Source organism: Bison bison, unplaced genomic scaffold, assembly GCF_000754665.1.
Source record: "Bison bison bison isolate TAMUID 2011002044 unplaced genomic scaffold, Bison_UMD1.0 scf7180017864361, whole genome shotgun sequence".
Classification (NCBI taxonomy): domain Eukaryota; kingdom Metazoa; phylum Chordata; class Mammalia; order Artiodactyla; family Bovidae; genus Bison; species Bison bison.
In genome coordinates, this window is record NW_011494933.1 from 541658 (window position 1) to 553165 (window position 11508).

The 11508-nt window shown below is 44.8% G+C and overlaps 1 protein-coding gene across 1 annotated transcript in view; it reads left to right on the forward strand.

The window, feature by feature from the left end:
• Nucleotides 1-11508, forward strand: part of SEC24D (SEC24 family member D) — a 116317-nt gene that overhangs the window by 87948 nt on the left and 16861 nt on the right. The window contains exons 12-16 of the mRNA XM_010855231.1: nt 254-347; nt 7718-7834; nt 8554-8724; nt 10030-10126; nt 10251-10396. Of these exons, the coding sequence (XP_010853533.1) occupies nt 254-347; nt 7718-7834; nt 8554-8724; nt 10030-10126; nt 10251-10396 (625 nt within the window). The remainder of the gene's footprint in view (nt 1-253; nt 348-7717; nt 7835-8553; nt 8725-10029; nt 10127-10250; nt 10397-11508) is intronic.

An 11508-nucleotide genomic window follows, 5' to 3' on the forward strand; every position in this document is an offset into this window, starting at 1 on the left:
ATCAGAAATGTGGTCAATAGAAAAGTGACATTTATAAAGAGCGTGATTTTTGTAAATTTTCCAACCAAGTCATGAATTTTGGTGCCAAACCATGCCAGGATATCATTCCCTGAGGGAGGGACCTGTGAAATTCACCCCCAGGTGTTCAGTGTAAAATAAACGCCACATGTATTTAGCCTTGATGTGTTACTTCCTGATGTTTGTTATAAATATGCAAAGTATTTAAAGCCTTTTGCTCATTCATTTCTTACAGTTTATTGGATCAGATTCCAGAGATGTTTGCAGACTCTAATGAAAATGAGACCGTCTTTGCCCCTGTCATCCAGGCCGGCATGGAAGCCCTAAAGGTGAGCAGAAGCCACTTTTGGTTGGTAGTAAGTAAACTTTAAAAATGACACACACACGGCAAGTTTCATCCATGAAACAAAACACAGCCTTCATTAAAACATGCAGCTTGCTGGAGGCTGTTCCCCACTTCCCCGCGAATCTCAGGAGGAAATGGCCAGACCGCAGCTCACCCCCAGCGTTTACATTCCAGTGCTGTTAGCATCCGAGCAGCCGATTCTGTCGGGTTTCCAGTTTAGCTCCTCCCTTTGGCTTTCATATGAACTTTATGTGATCTATTTTTAAATTATTGCAACAACATCTGAACTACCAGATATGAAGAGGAAAACCCCCCATTTCTCTCCTTCCTTGGGGTTTTCAAACATGCAGGGGCAAAGTCGTGACAGTCAGTGACAGAAGCAAATGCCACCGGGCCTTCCCGAACGCCAGCGGGTGTGGGGCTGGCACGTCTCTGGTTGGGAAGCTGGGCCCAGGTGACTCTGGTCATTGTCGTAGTAATAAAGGCAGTGATTTTAGGAAGGCAGAATGGTTGGAAAGTGCTTCACTCTTAATCATCATTACCTTAGCACAGGAGTCACCTTTGGCCTAGACAGCTAGTTCCTGAAATTGGTTTTTTAATCTTATTATTAAAGTTACACTTAAATTAATTTTTTAAGATAAAATGGCTAGCAATAATAACAAACAGCAACAACAACCCTACAGAATTAAGTTTATGAACTACTTCCACATAGGTTTTGCGTCCAGACGTTTTTAGTCTGGTTCCAGTGTAGATGCTTGCCTGGGTTTTTTGATCTTCATAATATTTACTGATGAGATCGAAGACCTGCAGATATCCCTCAAAAAGCCTCAATACATGTTAATTTAATGTAAAGTTAAAGATAAATTTTATATCCGAAAGCTATTTGGAGATGTTAAGTTTCACCCCGTGGAAGCCAGCAGTGATTATTGTTTGGGCTACAGAAAGACTTTAGGAATTCCTATTTTATTCCACACTGCTAAAGACAAATATCTGTTTCAGTTTGAAAGTTCTGCAGTTGTTGTTATTCTCTCCTCCGAAAAGGTGTCTAGAAATTCATATGTAAATTTCCTGATATGTGATAAGTTATACATGACGCTACAGGTCTTTCTACCCTAAAGAGTTCGTCCTGGGAGTAGCAGTATATTCACATGCGCGTGCCTGAGAGGAAAGATGAGTGGAGAATCGCAAGCCAGTAAATCATTAGTTAAGACAGCAGAGTGGCTCTTCTTTAGTTGCTAGTAAATAAAAATTTTAAAAAGATAGGCGTGCACACACACAGAAAGTTTCATCCATAATGGAAAATATAGGCTTCATTAAAATACGCATACAGCATCCCAGCTCAACCCCATATATCATTTCTAAAAGGGAGCAATACTGTCTTGTCACAGTGGGTTCCACACTGCAGTCCACAGGTGGTCTAGAGGCTGCTAAGCATCCTAGAAAGAAAAACGAAGGGAGCAGTTTGTGTGCGTGCTTTCCACATGTCCAAAGTGTGGTGTTACAATACATGACGGAAAAGCGCTGTGTTCTTAATGAGCAGGGTGTTCTTGGAGGTCACTCAGCACCACGCTGACTGCACCGCCCGTGTTCTCAGCTGCTTATCCTTTAGCAGAGGCCAGTCCATTTCAGCTGATCTCCTTTTTATTTTTATATTATACTTGCAGTTTTAATGTTAGAGTAACATATGCCTTTCCACTGATGTTTAAAGAGAAGAAATGAACATCTAAATATAACTAATCAGAAGTCAGAGTTAACAAGTACACTATTCTCACAAAGTAGAATGAGCTCCTTTTGGAGAAGGTAAAGAGCTGTCTTTCTATGAAGATGAGGAGCTGCCTTTACAAAACGACAAGAGTTTGTCACGCTGTCGGTGGCGGTTACTGCCCCATGCCTGCTGGCAGGATGTCCCCCAGCCGCAGCCCTGAAACAGACTCCGCGGCTGCAGAAGGCCCAGGAGGCAGCCAGGCCCCACCTCATGTCAGTGCGGTCACGTGTTTAGAGGACAAGTACTTTTAAAAACTACAGCTTTTTGGCCCCACTTCCAGAGATCCTGATTCATCAGCTCCACGGTTTACTGATTATCTGTATTTAGGAACCACCAGCATCAAGAATTGCTACTCATTCTGCAGTCTCTCAGAATATCCTCACATTAAGTTAGCTCCCCAGGAGATTGCATACCTGACCCTTCCAACTTCACATTACACTTGGACTAAGAATGCTTTTCATTGAACTATGACTGAACGTCTCATGCTATGCTTTTATTTATTTTTAATTTAATTTGTGTATTCAGCTGTGCTAGGCCTTTGCTGCCCTAGTTGAAGTAAGCAGGGGCGACCCTCACGGTGTGCAGGCCTCCCATTGAAGTGGCTTCTCTTGTTGCCGACCCCAGGTTTCACTAACTGTGGCACACGGGCTCCGGGGCTCAGTAGCCGTGGAACACAGGCTTAGTTGCTCCGCGGCATGTGAAGATATTCCCGGACCAGGAATCAAACCCGTGTCTCCTATATTAACAGGCAGATTCTTTACCGCTGAGATACCAGAGAAGCTCTTCTATGCTTTAAACTAATGGTTAAATTAAGAAAGAACACAATGAAGAAACTTTCTTTCTTGTGTAGAGAAGTGGAGACATTATTCAGTCTCTAACGTGTAGAAAAGATTCACTAGCTGGTTTCCTAGAGTCAGTTGTGATAAGCATTCTAATTCATAGTTTTAGCCTGAACTACAATAAAAAATACTACTACTCCTTAGGGTGGATGTTCTAGTTTCCCTGACCTTTCTACTGATTTCTGCATGTGCCTTAGTAATTCTATTATGATGTGCCTTTAATTGTCTGTTTCCTCAAAAGTTTTTTTACAAGTAGATTATTGCTATAAATAACAAATTAATGAAAAATGTTTCTTCTGCATCTCCCAGGAAGATTCCAGGTGATTATAATTTGTTGTATAAGAGCAGAAACTACTGTTGTACAGTTGGAGCTTGTCTGTGGGTTATACTTTCTGCCTCAAGCAACTTTATCAGGTTTGGATGAAGAAAAAATAGGATAAATGTGTTGTGTGTTTGTATAAAAATGTGTAAATGTCTGATGTGTGTACGATAGTTCAGCTGCCTTTGACAGTCATATTATCTCATCATCTTTCAGGGCCTGTGTGGCTAAAAATCAGTCAGACTTAAATTTGTGTTTAAGAGTTGGACACGACTGAGCGACTTCACTTCACTTTAAATTTGTATATACATATACAAGGGTACTAAAATTCTTGCCTGAAGTCATCATCAGGCTGAAGGCTAACAGTTTTGAGAACCTGCAGGGTAGTATCTAAATATTGAAGAGACCACATCATTCATTCGCTTGTTCTTTCAGTCAACAAAGATGGACTAAATGCCTGTGTTTTATGAGACAGTGTTAGGACTACTGTCCCTGTTTCTAAGTTGCTCACAGTGTGTAGAAGAGATGTAACTCTACTACAAGACATGATGTTTATTGCTAATATTCCCCAAAAGAAGGCTGTGGGGGAGGAGAGCAACGAGTACCTCTAGGGCGTCCAGGTCTGCGGCAGGTCAGTGAACAGCTCAGCGTATCCTGCCCAGGAGGCCGGAGCCCGGAACCTCACCCGCCTGGATCGGAGGAGAAGCCGATAGGACAGCAGCGTGCACTGCCTGTTACTTGTGTCCAAGTGGAGACGCTGTAGAACCAGACTCCCCCACTTGAATTATAGCTTTACCTTCTATCGGATAGATGCCAAGTCAAAGCTATATATAACTAGTTGTAATAAACTTTTTGAAGCAAAGACGGAAGACAAAAATGGACATAAAACACGCGTGGATTTGTCACAAAGATACAAAGGGGCTTGTTGGAGCGTTCTCACACACACGCCAGTTCTGTTTTCTGTTGTACACGCCTCCGTCGTGACAGCCCCTTGCACTCTTAGTGTATTTTTTTTTATATATAGTCTTTCAAAATCTGCACCTATTTTAAAATCTGACACTCATAACCCAACTGTATGTGAATTGCTGGCAATGTCTTTCAAGTTGGCCTCAGAACAGATTTCTGAGTTAGCTTTCACTTTCCCATAAAACGAGATAAACAGAGTTAGCCAAAAAGTTGGAGGGAAATGGCCTTTGGAGGTTATGCTTCAAATACATCGTTAGATGCGGGGAGTTCATCTCTCAGTCGTCTTCATGAATGCTTCAGTTTGGTTTCCAGATGCTGTGTCACCACCATCCCTCCATAGGAATTCATGGGGCACCTGTGGGGTGAGGGGCCAGACCTGAGGTGGGCGCAGGGAGGGCGCTGTGCTAGGGAAACACATGCGAGGAAGGCCCCAGGCCTGCCTTCTGCTGGACCAGAGATCCTGGAAGATGGCAGAATACATGAGGTGTCATGAATTCCAGAAAAGCCTCACCTACAAAGCAGAGTGGGGGCAGAGAGGAAGAGGCAGGCAGCCCTGCCGAGGCGATGAGAACCTCTCTCGGAAGAAAGGGCGCTGGAGGTGAGTTTTGAATAGTGGGTTCTCCAGGTCAGCCCTCCTCAACCTGTCTCCATCATAACGAGAATGACGCGTCACTCGTCTAATCCTGTGTGATACCCTCATGTGGGCACAACCAGATTCTGGCAGAAACATAACATTTTGCAGGGACATAAAGCATATGAAGCCATAGGAGCTCTTTCTTTTATTGCTACCTATCAAAGGTTTTTTAAAGGATGTGATTAATGCAATTAGAAGTCTGAAATTAGTAGCCATTACATATATAAAGAAAAAAGATAAATATGGCTTCTTAATTTTTTTCCTCTAATATTATACTTTATCGTTTTTCCTTCAGAGTTTTACTCAATGGGTAATATTAACTAGGCAATCATGTATGTGTAATTATGATTAACACCATGTCCTGGATCATTGAATTCTCTCAATATTTTTGTATAATAGTTACAATGATTCCTATGTCATATAATTAGGTAATTGAAGCATGAAAGTGAAAGAGAAAGTCGCTCAGTCGTGTCCAGCTCTTTGCAACCCCATGGTCTATACAGTCCATGGAACTCTCCAGGCCAGAATACTGAAGTGGGTAACCTTTCCCTTCTCCAGAGGATCTTCCCAATCCAGGGATTGAACCCAGGTCTACTGCACTGCAGGCGGATTCTTTAATAGCTGAGCCACAAGGGAAGCCCCATTGAGGCTTAGAGAAGTTAAATATTTTGCCCAGTGTCATTTAGCTAATAGAATGGCTGGGATTCTAAACCCATGCAGATAGGAACTATACCCATGATCTTAACTCCTGTGGTATAAAATTACAATCCTTCCATGGATAGCAAAGATCTAGATGGATAGAAGAATTTTTGATAATAAATTCCTTAGGGAAATTGGGCAGGTAAGGCAAGAAAAGTCAAGGAAAAGATAGACTTTTAAGAAAGGTTTTATACCTTTTCTGCTACTTGAATTAAGACAAAAAAATACTTTTGTAAAAGTGATAAAAATGAAAAAAATTTAGTCATGGAATTTCAAAACCTTGAATGTGTTGTTATCAGTATCACTGGAAATGTTACTAGGATTCGGTTATTGGAACTAGTGTGTGTCTTGGCTGGAGTGTTGACAGCTTGCGTCTCCTGTGCTATGTCTGCACGTGGAGGGCCACTGTCCATGCTCGTTACTCTTTACAAGAAGGCGGCCTTCCCTCCTCCTCATTAATGTTGTGTCTGTCAGTAATTTGTAATAGAAGTCTCGGGCAACAGTAAAACTGCTGCTCATACTGAGTCCCACAGCAAAGATGAGGTGGGGCTTGGGTTACCTCCCCTCCCCAGGGTATCAGTGGGGACCCTCCCGCTGGGACCCAGTCCACACAGCACATCAGAATGTCACATGGTGAGACGCATTAGGATTGGGCTAACTTTGAGTTCTCTTCATTTGCTTTTTGAGGAAGTTAGTCACAAACCCACATACCTGATTATTAGCAATAACTTCCCAACACATTTTGCAGCTGACCCGGGCACACCAGCTTGTGCCACTGAACCCCATCTTTGCACACACCGCTCCAGGTCACAGAAAGGGAGAGATGTATTCCAGCCAGAGGGGACAGTGCAAAGAGAAAGAGGTGTGTAAAGCATATGGTGTACTCCAGGAAAGCAGGAAGGGTTAGAACTTCCAGTGTAGGGGATGGTCAGGGCAAGAAGATTAGACTGGAAAACAGATTCAGACTCAGCTCCAAAGGGCCTTGAAACTCTTTTTCCATGCTGTGTGACCTGGGCCAGACTGGCCATCCAGTCTCCTGACCTTAACATGCAGCCCTACCTTCTTCCCCAGGTTGTCAGCATGAAATAAGAAATGTGTGTGAAGGTCTTGGGCAGAGCTGCACACAGCAAATGTTGGTGTAACACATCCCACCGTTTCCTGGCCTTCCCGCCCAGATAAAGGGATGTGGACTTTATCCTGTAATGGAAAGCCTTCAGGCATCACAGGGAGAAAAGCCAGCTCTGTGATCAGAACGGTTGTCTTCGTTTCGAGGCAACAATGTGCCCAGGCGACTTGGAGAGAGGCAGGACTGCAGGGGGGCAGTATCTCGCGTTAACTACTTTCAGTAAGCTTTGCTCATAGGCTACTTCTACTTCAGCTCCTTAAATAAGATTTTAAATCTTAGTGCTGAGTCGATGTTCATGGCGCCCACCTGGGCTCTGTTACTTCCCAAGGACTACAGGTCGACAGGGTCATCGTGATCCCACATTTTTTCCTTCTGTCCTCTTGCCTGAAAGCTGGTTCCTCTGGCTCATGTTGCCGCAGCACCACTGCATTCTTGCGCATTCCTCCTCGGGTAGCACTGCAGGTGTCATGTGTGTTTACTGACGGTTTCAAAGAAGAGCTCCTATTCCATCAGGATCCTGGGAATCGAAACTTCTACTTTTGGGATTCACCTGGTTCTGAAAGACTTGTGTTAGCTAAAGGAGAAAGTATTTTTACTTGGACACATCATTTTACCAGGTGTTTAAAACATCATGGTACAGAGACCTACATTTAAGTGTTGGCTCTTTGGGGATTCCCGGTGGTCCAGGGGTTGGCACTCCGTGCTGTCACTGCTTGGGGCCTGGCTTCTGTCCCGGCTGCGGGTTCTGCAAGCCCCGCAGTGCAGCCGATATGTTCATATTTATAGTCTCTTTCATTTACAGGTTGTTTGACTTGAAGCAGATCTCTCAGCTTCCCTGAGCCGTTCCCCAGTCTATATAAGGCACAAACAAGGTTATTGTGAGGATTAATGAGATGTATACAGTGCTCGGCTCATAGAAAGGACTTATATTTTATTTTTCTGAGTCCCTTACAATAAAACTTTCCCACCGAAGTCTTTTTTTTTTTCTTTTTTCTTTTTTTAAAGGCAGCAGACTGTCCTGGGAAGCTGTTCATCTTCCATTCCTCTTTGCCAACTGCAGAAGCACCAGGGAAGCTCAAAAACAGAGATGACAAAAAAATGATTAATACAGACAAAGAAAAGGTATTTGTAAACAGCTGCCCTTTGAAATGTCATGTCAGTTCTTACAAGAGAATAGAGAGAGAGGGCATGTGTGATTTGTGTAGGAAAGGGGGCAAAGTTAAATGTATAAATCCAGGGTACTGTACATTGTAAGGAAGATTGTGAATTATAAATAATTTAGGAAACTGTATATTCCTAGGGAAAGTGATATCTGACCTACATTAAGATAAAATCTCAAGCTGCTTCATGTATAACCCGTGTAAGACACTGGTTGGTAAGACTGTTACGGGGATGGGAGAAATGGGGGAAAATGCAGAAAGGTCAGGTAGAGGGTGAAAGTGATGGACAGCCCCCTAGGACGGCAGTCCTGAGGTGCCTGGGGCTCAGAATACGCTTTGCTCAAATCCTCTGAGGTGTTGCCCTGGGACCCAGTCAGGGGGCAGGGTGAGCCGTGAGGCAGGCGTCCAGCCGGGGCCATGGGACCCCAGACAGGTCGCCTCATCTTGGCCTGTGCAGGGAGGGCAGCGGCGTCAGCGTCCCTGGAGTCATCAGGGGGTCAGATGACACCACGCACATGCGTGCACTTCACGTGGCACACGCCTGGCACACGAGGCGCTCGACCACAGCCGCTACGCTGGGGAACACCACAGCTTGCTTCCTCAGCCCGGAGAACACAGTAGAAACTAACAACAGAAACGTTCCGTGGGTTTCATTCCCCCTCTGTGCGTCCTTTTCTTCAGATACTTTTCCAGCCTCAGACCAACATCTACGACTCTCTGGCCAAAGACTGCGTGGCTCACGGCTGCTGCGTGACCCTCTTCCTCTTCCCCAGTCAGTACGTGGACGTGGCCTCCCTGGGGCTCGTGCCTCAGCTCACGGGGGGGACGCTCTACAAATACAACAGCTTCCAGGTAAATGCCCGCTGTCTGTTCCCGGGTTTCCTCCTGCCTCTCGGAACTTAAGAGAGCTGCGCCCCCTTGTGGGCAACCGACAAATGTGAACTCTGGAGCCGATGGAAAAGGATGGACCGGTGGTTAAGAATTGCTTTCCTGGGAAGGAGAGGGCGGGACGAAATGGGAGCGTAGCACTGGCATACACACGCGACCGTGTGTCAAACACTAGCCAGCGGGGACCTGATGTGTAGCCAGGGAGCTCAGCCCGGGGCTCTGCGACGACCTAGACGGGGTGGGATGCAGGCTTAGGATGGAGGGGATGTAAGCATACTTAGGGCTGATTCACGTTGCTGTGCGGTAGAAACCAACACAATACTGTAAAGCAATTATCCTTCAATCAAAAAGAAATTTTTAAAAAAATTACAGAAAAAAATTTGCTTTCCTGCTTCCTAAGGTATGGCAACAGACTGAGCTCAATTCAGCCTCAGGTTTGAATATCAGTGTAGCTTCCTTGTTGGAGGGAAATAATATTTTCTATAAAATGTTTATATGTTGTATAAAACTTTATATTCCGTATATTTAAGATTGTTTTTTAAAGTGACCATGTTTTGTTTTAAATTGTTATGGTTTGAAGGGGTCAGTTCATTATACCCCCTCTTCCAAGCCTTAACTGAGTCAAGAGGTGATCAGGATGTCAGCACTGGAAGGGACCCAGGTCTGTGGGGCTTGCTTGCTACGCCTTTCCCCTCCATGGTGTCTGTCTGGTGGTGTCTATCTCTGGTGGTGAGACAGACACCACCAGGCACAGGGTGGGCGCAGACAGAAGCGTCTCCTGTGGACCCTGGTCTTTGCGCGCTCCAATATTGAGGGCCAGGCAATGCGTGCCTCCTGCAGGCTGCCCGCCCCCACCGCCCCACCCAGAGGCTGCAGAAGAGGCTGAGCTCTGCCCTCTGGCTCCTTGTCCCAAACTCAGACGTCACCTGCCCTCACCTGAGAAGGGGTGAGGAGGCGCCTCTGACGTGTATACCTCCACATGGAAACATGGAGTGGGAAGGAGTGATCCCCCAACAAATGTGACAAATGTTCATCATCTTTATTTTGATGAATGCAATTATTTTTAATTGCATAGCTACGTACTTATTTTGTAAACTAGCTAAGGGATTTGATAAGATCAAAGATTACAAATGAAATAACATTGAAAGGGCTTTCAGAACCTTAAGATTTCTGGATAAACGAGGTTTTAATCAATTTTTTTTTTTTTAAAAGAATTGTTTTCAGTATTTTACTGCCACCTGGTGGACATGATCGTCCTTTATTTTTTAGATGCACTTGGACAGCCAACAGTTTTTGAATGACCTCAGAAATGATATTGAGAAGAAAATAGGATTTGATGCTATTATGCGGGTTCGCACCAGCACAGGTACTTCCATTTATACTGTTTTTCAGGTCTCTGATGTATAATTGCTTCCTCTTGAAACTAACAACAGGCCAACAAAGAAAATGACAGTAAAATAAGGAGAAACAAAACTTCTGTTTTTCCTCAGGTTTCAGAGCCACTGACTTCTTTGGGGGCATTTATATGAACAACACCACCGACGTAGAGATGGCAGCCATCGACTGTGACAAGGCCGTGACCGTGGAGTTCAAGCATGATGACAAGCTCAGTGAAGACACTGGAGCCTTGATTCAGGTGACTCAGAACGGACTCCTGTCTTTTGCTTAGTTTGTTACTGACAGTGATCATTGGGGAGACTCCCAAGACCATCAGCTGTGTCAGTCTCTCCATAAGGAAGTCCAGCTCCGTTTCTCTGAAGGTGGAAGCCACTAGATTGGAGCGCTCTGTGGTTTATTCTGCACACCCTGGTTCCTGTGCAGTTTCTCTCAACTAATGATGTCTATGGAGTCTTTGCATGAGACCTTGCAGACTTGAGGTCAGATGACAGGCATTGGTCCCCAGCCCCCTGGGTTTGCTGCACCCCTGCCATGCGCTGGACACCGTGCCAAGGCGGGTCATCATATCAGAAGCAAGTGTCCACAGGACATGGCTTTGTAGCAAGTAGGATTAACTAGAAGCCATGGAGACTTTGACATAAAACAGGAGAAATTCTAATGGTCAGTTTTCAGACAACAGTATCACTCTCAAAGAAGGGAGAGGTTGACATCAAATTGAGGAAGAACTCTAGTAACTAATGTGTACTTTAAAATCACAGAAATGGGGAAATGGTTACTTGTTCGCATTACCAAAATGTGTACGTTTATCATTAGTATAAAACCTGTCACCAGAGCTAGCTGTTTCTTTTTGGGTGAAGTGAGCCTGGAGTAGGACTATGATAATGTGGAGGTATTATTTCTGGACCTGAATCCCTGGCAATAAAATCCAAGCTAGGAAGTGTAGCCTCGTTGTGGAAATGCAAGCAGGTATTTGCATGTGAACAGCCCCATTAAAACCTAAGTTTAAACCAGCGAAATGCTGCATGGACACCCAGTGTATCGCTGGCCATCATTCCTCCCTTATGTGTTGTTTCAGTTCAGTTCAGTTCAGTCGCTCAGTCGTGTCTGACTCTTTGCGACCCCATGAATCGCAGCACCCCAGGCCTCCCTGTCCATCACCCTCCAACTCCTGGAGTTCACTCAGACTCACGTCCATTGAGTCAGTGATGCCATCCAGCCATCTCATCCTCTGTCGTCCCCTTTTCCTCCTGCCCCCAGTCCCTTCCAGCATCAGAGTCTTTTCCAGTGAGTCAACTCTTTGCATGAGGTGGCCAAAGTACTAGAGTTTCAGCTTCAGCATCATTCCCTCCC